The 13,806-nt window shown below is 41.2% G+C and overlaps 1 protein-coding gene across 1 annotated transcript; it reads left to right on the top strand.

The window, feature by feature from the left end:
• Positions 1-4,015: 4,015 nt before the first annotated feature.
• Positions 4,016-10,683, top strand: LOC135511798 (homeobox protein OTX1 B-like). Its single transcript, XM_064933260.1, has 4 exons — positions 4,016-4,369; positions 6,332-6,521; positions 7,147-7,298; positions 8,876-10,683. Exons 2-4 carry the CDS (start codon positions 6,425-6,427, stop codon positions 9,617-9,619), a joined length of 993 nt encoding a protein of 330 aa, XP_064789332.1. The 5' UTR covers positions 4,016-4,369; positions 6,332-6,424; the 3' UTR covers positions 9,620-10,683.
• Positions 10,684-13,806: the final 3,123 nt, after the last annotated feature.

The raw sequence follows: 13,806 nt of genomic DNA, 5'->3' as shown, positions 1-13,806 counted from the left end.
ACAGAAGTGTTTTAATGTCTAACTGTAGACACTGGCGAGCCGCGCGTTTAGCCACGCTTATTACATACAGCTCTGCTGAATTCCCCTGCGCTTTATGCATGTTTATAAATGACTATTTTCGTCCGGTTTTCTTTGAGCTCGATGCCGAGTAGCCTATATAGCCTTTTCCTCGGAGGAAGATTAGCCCAAATCACTTTGTACGGAGAACAGATGCTGTCCCGCTCTCCCTCGCCTGGTTTTGACGCAGTGGAAAAGGCAAGGGGGTTTGAGTTGAATTGGAGAGGCGCGGAGCTGGAGACCGTGTGGTGGTTTTGGAGCCATGGTCACAGGCAGCAACCACTCCCTCTCTCGCTCATCCATCCCCGATTAAATAAAGAAAATAGGTTTTGACAGCTGACCTCCTCCCTGGCCTTTCTAATACTTTCCAATTAATTTGCTGATCGGTTCCCTGCTTGGGACCGACTGTACATCCATACATATTACGTCCCCCAAGGCGCTTTGTTTCTAGGTAGTATTATACCGCAGTTATCACGGGTTGGCTATAATCTGTTGAATAAAGCTGCGCGCTGTAATGGCGGTCACAAACGATTACACCCCAGTCGGTGAAGGACATTTGTTTGTTGCCTTAACAAATCACAGAGCTTTGACGGAGGAAAAGGAGAGAGGTGGTGGTGGGGGGGGGGGGTAGATTGTAATAATGCATTACAGTGGTGGTGGTGGGGGGGGTTAGACTGTAATAATGCATTACAGTGCTGGTGGTGGGGGGGGGGGGGGTAGACTGTAATAATGCATTACAGTGGCAGCATGTGATGTAAATGATGTGGTGAAGGTCTAAAATAACGGGGTAATTATGTTGTAATTTATCTACTCCGGCTGTTTAAACACGCTTGGACTATTTATTTATAATATCATTCACGCTGTGTTTACTTATGTCAGAATTTTTGGTTCGGCTAAAGTCTCGTTTTATGATTATGAAATAGATGTTTGATTAGCTTTGATTTTGGCCTATCCGTTTATTTATTGAATTATGCTATAAAACAAATTGTATGTATTTCCTATTGAAAAGATGGAATAATAAACTTAAATGCAGAATATGGAACTTTAAATCGTTTAATTTTAAAGTAGGCGATTAGGCCTATATGAATTTGATTTATTTAGCAAAAAAAATAAACACTTGTCACCTTTCTCAATTTATAGCCAACTTGAAATGTGCGCTTTATGCTGCAGTTTATCCAGACTTTTAAAGTGTTCTCTTTATATGTTTGTAATTTTCTAAAAGTCTCGATAAAAGACTAATCAGTCCAGATGATTGAATAGGATACCTCGTATTATTCGGAAAGATTTCGATGTGTAATTTTCCAACAACTCAAAGGAATACTTTCTTACCTGTGTGTGTACCATGCATGGTCGCCTTATGATCCTAAATTAGCCAAGCAGACGATAAAAATACCTATAGTTTTATATATATATATAATATATACATTTTACAGCTAATATAAAGGAACGTCTGAAACGCGCATCATAAACAGCATCTTTTGGAGCTCTGCAGCCGCGTGGTGTAGAATCCTCGTTGTGCGGTGCGAGCGGTATGTCTCCAGAGTATTGTGGCTCGTGGAGGCTTTGAAGTCTGTGGCCTCACCTCGCAGGTGCTGGGAACTGCTCGGCCAGTCTGAATTATACCTTCCTGCGTCGAAAAATGTACCAAGGGACCCATGTAGCCCACCGTTCCCCTCTCGAGCTGGGTTCTTACAATATCGTATTTTATGCTTCATCGTTTTAACAAGCTCCGACAACATCCGCGAGCCCTTCTCTCCCTCTTCCAATCCGCCGGCTAAAGGGACAAAACTTTTTCCCCTCCTCTCCTCTCCTCACACTCGCTTCCTAATCCTAGGCTTTACGAGAGCTCAGCATTAAGAAAATTCGACAGCAATTTGGGATTAGACAAAATACTCTTATTACAAAAGGTTGGTGCAACTTGATAACTTGATACTTGTTCGGGGTTTATCACAGTCTCAACCAACATCAGGAGGAAAAACAAGAAAATCTGGCCTCAAATTTTCATGCAGAATTTAAGAATTACACGTATCTTTTGTGTTTGGATTGAGTACTATATATATATATATATTTTTTTTTTTTTTTTGCATAATGATTTCACTCGTGGGAATGAAATCGTCCTCGTGGTTTGTTTGAGTGGGTAATGGAATTTAGTCCGGGCTGGGCTGGACCGATGGTCAAGGCCTGGGCCTTCTCTCTCTCAATTCAATTTCTCTCGCTCTGCCTCTCGAGTTGTAATAACACCAGGGCCTATAGAGGCCACGGCATCACTATGCGTCTATATAGACTTTCACACACAACTCAACAAATAACTTTCTTCCTCCTTTTCGTTTCCCGTCCACAGTAGCGTCTTTCTTTTCAAGTGTCGATGACTTTTTTTAAGCTATAGAAGGGGAACCGAAAGGCTGTCTGATTGAATGGTCCTATATAGTACACATGTCATGTCGTTCCTACAGGCCACCGTCACTTGCTTTGAACATTTGCTCGCTTTCAGCTCGCACCTCAAAATGAGTTGATTTTGTGAGATCAACAAAAGAGGCCGAGCGAGTTCTTATTAACGTCCAGCGAGCATCTCCTCCTCGCGACCCTTTGAGAAACGGTTATGGCAACAGTGCACCCCCCATGATATTCTGTTACGAGTATTTTGTTGAGGGCATTTCTTTACGAGGGGGGTTGCAAAGGGAGATTTAGCAATTATTGGATTTGATTCCGTGGCTCGAGAATGGATCCCGTCTTCTTCTTTTTATGTGTGCTGAATGCATTTCTTTTTTCCTGGATCGGTAGAGTTTTCCTTGGTTTTCTTGTCTGTGAGTTGAAGGTCTATCCCTATTAAACTTAACGCCGACCATTCTGAAATGTAATTCTAAGTGGGGGATTAGAACTAATTCATATTCATGAGCTGGAGGTCACAATAAAAATGAAAATGGATCAATTTAACTTTTTCCCCTTTTATTTACGTCACATTCTCTCTTTTGAAAGACATTCCTCAAATGTATTGAATGGAATATGTTTTTTTCAAAGGCTAATTTATACGTGCTTTCTCATCGACCGATTCTCTTAAGAGAAATGGGTTATATGTTGTTGGTCAACTAACCACGGAATTAGAATATAAATGTCTTGGTTTCTTCTGGCTGGAACAGCGCCATTTAATGTTTTTTTTTGTGTGACCTGAACATAAAGGCCCACGCGACCCCGGCAGAAATATAGGCTGGAGAAAAAAAATCGACTTGCTTAAATGTGTATTATTTTTATGCTATTTCTGGTAACCTATTAGTTCTGTGTTTTTGAAATATATATATATTTAAAAAAAATTACCATTGAATTCGAAATACCAAATGTTTTATCTGGACAAGTTAGACATCTCATGATGATGATTGTAAAACGTATTTTTTTCCCCCAGTTATTGACAATGTTTTTAAAAGTATATTCGACTACGTTATAGTTACACTTATTCTCAACCACAGATTAAAGAGTCGGTTTTGGGGCCTGTTAATTTCACTGTTGCCGTTCCAATTTGATAAAAGTATAAATAATAAAAGTCTCTTTAAGAATACATTAATTGTAATTTCTGTCATATCCCTTTTTGGTCTCCAAAATAGGTAAACCCAGGCTAAATAATATTTGCCAAATTGGTTAGATTAGAATTCCGTATTGCGTCAGGCTGTTAATTTGATGTGTAAATGGTCTGTTTAGACGAGTGCACTGCAAAAACTGCTCGTATGAGCCACTTTGCCAGTCTGTCTGAAATGTTTTCCGCTTTTGAGAATATGTCCGGGCTGGGTTTGTCCGGGTTTGTTTTCTCTACCGAAAGGGGAGGGGCTTCTACAGCTACTCTGAGCGCTGAGTGGCAACCCCCACTGTCTGTCAGAGAGAGGACGCTCACTGATTGGATAGAGTGGGCGGCTCGGCAGGTGTCCTACGCTCATAGAGGGGCAAGGGTAGTGGGAATGTGATCAATCTTCATCCGTCTACATTAGCAATCACCTTAACACAGTGAGAGACACCACGCAAAACTCAAGCAAATTAGTTTGATTTATTTGGTTTTTAAAAACCCGGAAACCTTCACGATCGACTAACAGGGAAACAAGGACAGGGCACGCGCTGGGTGAGAAGTGGGAACCAATAGGCTACAGCTCTTCTCCATAATGCACAGTTTGCACTGTATTTGTTTTTGAGTTGCCGTCTTGAGTTCTCTGTCTTCGGGTTGCCATCCAGACTTCCTCGGTATTGGTGGATAGCCGCATTGGGTTCCTCTGGTCGCCTTTACCAGGCTACTAAAGGAGAGAAGCTTGGGGATAGGAAGGAGAGAAAAAAGGTACGTTACTTTAATGCTTTAGATTGAAGTTGGAGGATAGTTTTTCAATCCTTCTTTGTGTGTAAATTAGTTTGTCCTGCATTTGAAACAACCTTTAGGCCAAATAAACACAGCCTGTATACATTTATCACTCTCCGATTGCCACACAACGCAACCAGTAGGAAATACAGGTTAAAGTCCTATAACAATATGTGCGCGTTTTGATTCGTACTCCCATTGTCTAATCTATTATTAAAGTAATGATCAATTAATACTTGGCAAATCCCCTGAGTGGGCGACTTCAAGTTGAATTCCATTTTTTTTTTTAACGAGTTGTCAACTTCTTCGAATGTAGACTAGGGCCTAATAATTTTAATGTTAATTTCAATTGAAGCATGCTATTTTATTTTGTGTGTGTGTGGGGGGGGGGGGTGATAAAATGTCTAAACTACTTAGTAGATAATTGGAGAGGCGTGTATGGGGTTTTGTTTAAATTTATTTTGCTGATAACGAGTCTTGTGAAATGTTCACCCCCGAGGATTAATCTAAATTCTAATTGGGTTAATTTGCACAAAGATGTCTCCTTTTTCAAATCACTCCTTAAACGGAGCAGGGGCTGAAAATGTCGTTTTAAAGAACCGTCCGAATACACAGAAATAAGAGCCGCGGTTTGGGCCGCACAGCACGGGGGCCAGATAGTCATCTCGCTGAATAGAAGAGATGAGTTTCCGCTCGTTAACGTCAATTTAATTTCCAGCTTTTTAATTTTGGATTGTTCCCCCCCCCTCCCTCCCCTCCGTGCACGTTAGCAGTCTAACGATAATTGGAAGTGGCAAGTGAAATGTTGGCTTCTAAATGTCAACAACCAACCGATACAGTGAAGCGTGGCCATGTTTTTAGGTTATACCTGCCCAGCTATATTGGGCTACTCAAGGACTACACTTTGTACTTATGCTAAACTATTTTTTTTTGTAATAGAATGAGCCCGAAAGCTCTAAATAGTAGTTGATAGTAAAACAATTGTTTCCTAATGGTTGTCAGTGAGGGCTCAGACTGAGTTTCTATTGGACTGTTTCAGTTTGAGAATAAATGAGACTATGGGAACGAGGCCTACTTACACGTACACAACCCCGGACCAGAGCAACTTTCTTTGGCCTTATCAAAAAAAAACTTTTCTCAAACTGGAATTATGAACCTATAGCACCCTAGTTTGACACAGCTCTCATCGAGGTATATATATATATATAACTATTTTCTGAGTTGATTTAGTTCGACAGCCTACATGCTACGGGGTAGAGACAATGGCCCATACTGATGGTGTGTAATTGAGTCCAACGGATTCAAGTGGGGTGCATATCAAGCCGATAGCCCAACACTTAGGCTATTTGTAACATGTTATTCAACCAAGATGGGCTAAACGACAAAAAGGAGATTATGCACAATTATGATGAAGTCAAATCTGGCCAGTTCAGACACACGGCATCGGACGTTAGTTTATTTTCTGGGTTCTAGGAAACGGCCCACACATATTAATACAAAGGGAATAATGGATTTATTTCGCTAGTTTAACACCTGCAGATGTTTTTGGTAGAATAGACACCAACAATACATTATGTTCCATGTAGACTAAACGACATTTAAAAAGCCATACATAAACCACGCAGTTTTAACCAACAACCGAATTAATTTAATGAATACATTTTTCTTAAGATTATTTTATATACATACACACACACACACACTCTTCAAGATGAATCGTAGTGAGTATTATAGTTAGGAATACTAAATCAGACCTGTACTGTAGGTCTAAATCCAGAGAAGCAAAGAGGAAAATATTATTTGTAGATCACGGAATGTCCAACTAAACAATATTTAGTTAAACTTTGGAAATCATAAACAGGCCATTCGCATCTCAAAGGAAGAAAAACAGCACTGATTTACATCGAACAATTTGTCCTAATCCATACATTTTTATTTTTGCAGTGCACTTACATCGGCCCCTCTCTCGTCAAGCTGCAACATCGGGGGAAATCGAACTATTGGCAAGATCTGGGGGGACCCGTGACTGCCTCTAGCATGATGTCATACCTCAAACAGCCCCCCTACGGCATGAATGGCCTAGGGCTCAGCGGCTCCGCCATGGACCTACTGCACCCGTCTGTGGGCTACCCAGGTAGGGAGAAGCGCCTCGCATCCGCCCGTGTTTGAGTGGAATGTGTTAGCAAAACAGGTTCTGGATGTCAGGCTAGCTCGGTGCACGGCCCATCGCCCGGGGCTCACACACTCTGAGATGTCTTTCTCCAAATGGAAATGCAACCAATAAGGACAAACCTATAGGCAACCTATAGTCAGTAACCAAACATACAACATCTCTGAACAGCCAACGATAACGTCCGCAGTGTACCCGCTGCTGGTTTCGACCTGTCCGGGCTTGAGGACACCACATGTTGGATAAAGATAGTATTGATTCTGAGCGTAATAGGCTACAACTCGGAATAAAACTTTATTTGAAGTGGATTTAAGCATGTTTAGCCATGAAAAAGTGAAAATAGCCTAATTGTGGAAACTAAAAATCGATTGTTTTATTTGTTATAGTTGGTAGGCTACATCGATATACAATTTGATATTTCTTATCTCATTATAACATAATGAAATGTTGACTGGTAGGACAAAAATAGACTAGCTCAATATTGCTCAAGTGGCACGAATTATAGTCTTCATATGATTAGTGTTTCTGCTCAAAATAGACAAATCATTTTAAAGCTTTCATTTCAAATCTCTTACTCTCTCTGTTTCAGCGACGCCTAGAAAACAGCGTCGTGAACGGACCACGTTCACGCGCTCGCAGTTGGACATCCTCGAGTCGCTCTTTGCTAAAACTAGGTATCCGGATATCTTCATGCGCGAAGAGGTCGCACTGAAAATTAACCTTCCGGAATCCAGGGTCCAGGTAAAATGTCAACTTTTTTTTAAACGGCATTCGCTCTGCTTTTTGGGAGACAGCGATTAATTAATCTCAGGGATTGGTTCAAGGATTATGGTTGTTGTAACCAACTCAATGACGCACAGTATAGCCGCCCACCCCTGTAGCCCCCCTCTTATGTTCTATGGAAAATATATACTTTACTTAAGCCATACTTCTCACGGCTAGGAGTTAGCTTCAATAGTGCCGCAATGACGTTTCCCTATAAAGTCATTGAGCTTGTATTAGTGATTTGGTGAGCTATTGACTGGGTCGCCTCTATATACATATAGTATTGGCTATACCACGTGACTATCTGAGGAATGGTGGTGTTTGTTATCTGTAGTTTATTCAATAGTTGTTATCAAAACTGAATGCCATCCAGGGTAGTGATGACTAGACCTAAAATATGAACACCAATTAAAGGTTCACTGTTGGATGCCATAAAAAGTCTCTTCCTCCATATATGAACTCCTAGTAATTTATTGGGTAAATGGCCAACGTTTCAGCATCACTTTGCCTTCTTCAGGATGCCGACACGTCATTTATTATTATGTTCTTCGATATAGCTTTGTTAAATTTAACATAAGTCTCTCACACACAGTCCTATAGGCTACTCATGTTCTGAGCAAATGGGTTTTAAAAGGCATGAGGTCGGCACCAAGGCCAACCTCTCACCATTTTAAAGTTGTTGTTCGAATGCGTGTGAAACCAAATGCTCTACATGATCCTCCCCTCTTGGTGCTATAGAGTTACTCTGCTCTGAAGAGAAACTCTATCACCTGTTATCTACAAGGGTGGCATCCCAAATGGCACCCTATTCCCTACATAGTGAACTACTTTTGATCAGTGCCCTATGGGACACCCTATGGACACTGATCAAAAGTAGTGCATGTAGGGAATAGGGTGCCATTTGGGACACACACAACGTATGAAACTAGAGACTCGTGCTGCTAGAAGGGAACAGGCCTGGGTGGAAATTAACATTGATACCTAATAACACCAATTTACCTCCATAATGTTGTTCTATCATGACCTTTTCCCTTTCAACAGGCTCACAGTGCATTTCTATCAGATGGCTGGGTTGCTAACTCTTGGTTTGGTTCGGTGTGGCTTTAACATTTGGTTGGTTCGGTTTTAATGGTTGATAGGTTATGTTTGGATCTAGGTGTGCTTTAACAGTTGATTCTCTGTTTGGTTCTAGCTGTGCTTTAACAGTTGATTCTCTGTTTGGTTCTAGCTGTGCTTTAACAGTTGATTCTCTGTTTGGTTCTAGCTGTGCTTTAACAGTTGATTCTCTGTTTGGTTCTAGCTGCGCTTTAACAGTTGATTCTCTGTTTGGTTCTAGCTGCGCTTTAACAGTTGATTCTCTGTTTGGTTCTAGCTGTGCTTTAACAGTTGATTCTCTGTTTGGTTCTAGCTGCGCTTTAACAGTTGATTCTCTGTTTGGTTCTAGCTGTGCTTTAACAGTTGATTCTCTGTTTGGTTCTAGCTGCGCTTTAACAGTTGATTCTCTGTTTGGTTCTAGCTGTGCTTTAACAGTTGATTCTCTGTTTTGGTTCTAGGTGTGGTTCAAGAACCGCCGGGCGAAGTGTCGGCAGCAGGCACAGAGCGGCAACAGTACCAAGGCCCGTCCGGCCAAGAAGAAGTCCTCTCCGGCGAGGGAGAGCACCGGGTCGGAGAGCAGCGGCCAGTTCACCCCGCCTGCCGTCTCCAGCGCAGTCTCCTCCTCTTCTTCCTCCTCCTCCACCAATCACGCGGGGACGGGCCTCAGCAACACCTCTACCTCCATCAGCACCGTCTCGTCCATTTGGAGTCCCGCCATCTCCCCGGGCAACGGCCCGTTAACACCCGCCTCCGCCCCACCGCTCGCCGAGCCCCCAGGACCACCATCCAATGCCTCCTGCATGCAGCGGTCGGGGTCGGTCTCAGCCACCTCCTCCTATCCCATGTCCTACAACCAGACAACAGGCTACGGCTCCTACAACCCTACCCCGTCCAGCTCCTACTTCAGCGGGGTGGACTGCGGCTCCTACCTGGCCCCCATGCACTCTCACCCACACCACCAGCTCAGCCCCATGACGGCCTCTTCTATGTCAGGTCACCCGCACCACCACATCAGTCAGTCTTCAGGACACCATCACCACCACCATCACCAGGCTTATGGAGGCTCTGGCCTGGCCTTCAATGGCTCAGACTGCTTGGATTATAAAGAGCAGACAGCGGCCTCCTCGTGGAAACTCAACTTTAATGCCAGTGACTGCTTGGACTACAAAGACCAGGCCTCCTGGAGGTTCCAAGTCTTGTGAGGACTACAAAGACCAGGGGACTCATGTCTTGTGATTGGTTTACCTTTTTTTCTCCCTTCTGTATTTTCTCTCCTTCCCTATTTGGTTTCCTCACTCATCATTTGTTGATTTTTAAAGAGAAAAAAGTATATGAACTTTAAAAAGTAACAGCAATTATAGTTTGGATGGACAGAAGCTCATTGATTGGACTTATTTTTTATTATTTTCAATAAACGGTCCCTTTTTACGCTTATGAAAACAACTTGAGAGAGGGCTGTGGGCTTGATTGAAAAGTCGTTTTTACTTTTGTCAATGAAGAAATGTTTCGACCTTTTAACTATGGACTGTTTTAACAAATGTTGTTTCAACCAAACCTCTGTGACCACTAGCGTCCTCCTGTCCTGGCTCTGGCGATGCACTCATGTCTGTCTCTGGAAAGATGAGGATTACCTACCGTCACCGTGCCAGTGCACGCGCTGCTTACCTCCGTCCATTTCCAATCAAATCCTGTTTTTATTTCTGAAATGTGTTATTTTTAGGATGAAAGAGATTTTAGTCAGCGACGTAAAGGCGTTGAAATATGTATATATGTATTTGGGTCAGTTACAGTGACCACGTTTAGTTGGTGTTTCTGAATTTGAAATTGTTTAATAAGAACTTTGAAAAAACTATAGCCGATGTAAATCATTCCAAAGATAACGAATTGGCCATGAAGTTCCATTTTTTTATATATACGTTTTCCTTTATAGACAAAAAAATGCATTAGACAACTTGAAATGTCCTGGAGAAACGAAATAAGAAAATATAAAAGTAAAACGTGTATTAGATCATGCTCAATCAGGACTGCAGTTTTTCAAAAGGAAAATATCTTTTTAAAAGTAAAAAAATATTTCAAACATACCTCCTGACTCTGGCATTTGTCAATCGTAAAATTTGACATATTTTAACAATAGCACTTGACTTCCTGTTGGAGTCAAATTAATCATTTTTAAGAATGTGGATTTGCTGTTCCAAGATGCCAGTGAAATGTTGAATGTATCTCAAGGCGAACACCCTTATCCATTCAATAAAGATCCGTCAACTCATATTTCTTAGTGGATTCTGTGTTTGACCCGAATTAGCCTACAATTTCACCCAGTGCTTGACTTGGACTGATATATATAGGTGCCTGTACTGGTTTTGTGTGCAGGTAGGCATAGCCGATGCTCTATTTATGTAGGGTTCCTGTTTCCATGTAAACAAGTCACACTTTGTTTTATATGCGTGTTGAACTGTTAATTAGACTAAGCGTAGGCCTAACGGGGTGAATTGATGCAAATGACTCCCATAATTAAAACAAGTTCAAATACATCGTGTAGGCCTACAGCACATTTTACATTTAAGAGTGTTTGTTTAATCCCTGTGGTCAAATTGAAACGCTGAAATCACTTATTGCTTTAGGGAAATTAAACGTATGTTTTTTACATGCAGCGTTAAAACGCTTTAAATATTGAGTCTGTCACATTTTGATCACGGAGTAATTGAATGCGCATATAATTACAAACGTGCGTTTTTTCAGTGGAGCGCGGAGAGTCGCGTTTATTCAAAATAACCTGGAAGAATTTCACCGCCTCTGATGCGGTAATTACGTAGGTGGGGCCGGGTTAGCGGGTCAAAAAGCGGAGAGGGAGGCAGCTCGAGGGCATAAACCCATTAAAAAAAGGGAAAATCGGCGGCGTTTTGGCAAGGTTGTTAAGACGTGCATGTTTTAACAGTGTGCGAAGGCCACGCGGATAATGATACTGTCAGAGGAAGATCCAACATTGTTGAACTCTGAAGGCTAAGACCAAAAACAATCTTTGACAAGGCACCGTTCTTTATTAGTTGTAGGCTTTGTAGTTATAATAGTTAGAATTGGACTATTTCATTTTCGCGGCACAGGATCTTTCTTCTAGGAATACAGGCATAATGCACAGGCCATCTATTTGCAACAAACCTGAACGTTGATTAAGGGACCTATCAACAAATCCCAGATTGCCCCTTTAATGATGAATAGTATGCAGTACCAGCTAAATAAACACACTGGTCTGCGTCCCAAATGGCACATATATTTCCTACATAGTGGAGAATAAAAATGTAATAGGGTTCCATTTGAAATCCGCAGCCTCTTGCTAACTAGAACATTATACATGTTTGTTCGAGTATGCCTACGTGCGCTTTGAGACATCTGCGACAACGCGAGTGTACACAAACATTTGCAACCAATCTTGGGTATTTAAAAAAAAGGAATTCGAGTATTCTGTAGCCTCGTGCTCTTACGTGAAACGCTTTCCAACAAACACGACCAGGACTTGAGAATTAGAAATTGGATTTGGCACAACGGAATTGGTTTGACGCATAGGTCAGGTGGAACATTCGATTTAAATCATTTTTCAGAACGGTCCATTTCATGGTCCCTTACTTTATAATTTCGTTAAATAAATAGTTGCCTATGTCTCCTATATTTAGACGATTAATAAACATAAGGCTACCATTTCGTTTTTAAAATACTGTTGGGACTTATTAATTCATAAGATTTCTCTAATTATGTAAAAAGTAGATTATGTAATGTGTTGCCTTATTTGGTTTAAACTCCATACTCTCTCACTATCTATCCTGTGTTGTCCATTACTTCTGTATAAACTAATCACGCAAGGGATAAGGGACTGGATTAGCTTGAATCCGTTTTGTTTTAAACATCCACCCATGAAATAAAATAATGTCCTTTTCGTTCAGACATATACATGCTACATAATAAAAATAAATACTGTAAAATATGACTAGGATAATTGGCTTTGCACATGTTGGCAATGGCAGCGTATGTTAGTTACACAACTTCCGATACAGCAATAGAATAGCATGTACAGTTTCATACAGAAAACGAGGCATGATTTAGTGAATGTTGCCATTTTAATTGCATCAAAGGAATAATCTTGAATGGGTTTTCAAATCCTGTTAATTCTAATTTATGTCAGGTAGATAATGCGTGCAGGCTTGGCTACTCGCATTGCTTATACAAAACATCGGTCTCTTCAAAGTCTCAAAGCTGCAATAAGGCTGCTTTTAAGCAGGCAGCCCAATTCTGATCTTTTACCCCCATTAATTGATCTTTTGACCAATCATATCAGCTCAAAAATGATCTTACGTGAAAGGACTTGTGATTGGTCAAAATATTATAATATTTGGCTGCCTGTGTAAACGCAGCCTTAAAGAGACGCTCTGTAAGGGATTATTTGAACTGTGTTTACACAGGCAGGCAAATTATGATATTTTTGCCCTATTATTGTCGAAAGAAATCTGATCTGATTGGTCAAAAGACCAATTAGTGGCAAAATATCAGATTCGGGCTACCTGTGTAAACGCAGCCTAAATTGCTGTATTTTCTCTCTGCATAATCATTATATTACTACTAAAAGCTCAATGTAGCGACACCAGTTGGAACCTAAGAGAGGTGAGCAGGAACTTGCAGGCCACAGCCAATGGGTCAGCACACATTTTGTTTTGCCATGGCATTTTAGGTGTAAAGGTCAAACCTTAGGGCTAGATTAAATCTCATTGTCCATTTTCAGCTATGCCCCTCTTAAAGGCAATGTTTCCACATTCACGGTAAACGCTAAACATGTTGCAATCGAAAAAGGACCTTAAGGGGCTCTACTCAGTCTGCATCTCTGAAGTGTTACAGATTGCAATAGAAATTTAAAGGTAATTTCCGATTGAGCAGATATATGCAGCGTTTACTGTAAATGCAGTCTACGCTAACGCGGGAACATTGCCTTTAAGTGTCAATCGCGCTTTAACGTGGCTCTTTCGCATTACAGATAAACTCTAGCGCTTAGCTGTCTATCTATCTCTAGTCACGTTTATACCTGCCACTAACATGCGTCCGTCGTCCTGATCTTGTCAGTTTATACATGGAAGATCTGATCACAATCAGTTCTCAATGAGTCTTTTAATCGTCTACAGCTGTCTGAAAACGTGAACACAATGTGGACACAATCAGGACTCGCTACCATGTTAGCACCAGGGCCTGTAATGTGTACAGTGTATGACTTTACGATCACTCCTATAAACCTATCACAAACTTTATTCCTTCCAAAGTGACCTTTTCATGTTGTCAGAACCATCCAAGCTACATGTAATTGTCTAGATAATAGTCTGTAAAGAGCAACCAGAGTCATATATAAAACTAA

This window comes from Oncorhynchus masou, chromosome 24 (genome assembly GCF_036934945.1).
Source record: "Oncorhynchus masou masou isolate Uvic2021 chromosome 24, UVic_Omas_1.1, whole genome shotgun sequence".
Classification (NCBI taxonomy): domain Eukaryota; kingdom Metazoa; phylum Chordata; class Actinopteri; order Salmoniformes; family Salmonidae; genus Oncorhynchus; species Oncorhynchus masou.
Note: the sequence above shows the minus strand (reverse complement) of the source record. Positions and strands in the feature narration are given on the sequence as shown.

Coding starts and splice junctions, on each gene's coding strand:
- LOC135511798 (XM_064933260.1), top strand. CDS start 6,425: ATGATGTCATACCTCAAACAGCCCCCCTACGGCATGAATGGCCTAGGG. Junction 6,522..7,146: donor CCCGTCTGTGGGCTACCCAG/GTAGGGAGAAGC, acceptor TCTCTGTTTCAG/CGACGCCTAGAAAACAGCGT. Junction 7,299..8,875: donor TTCCGGAATCCAGGGTCCAG/GTAAAATGTCAA, acceptor TTTTGGTTCTAG/GTGTGGTTCAAGAACCGCCG.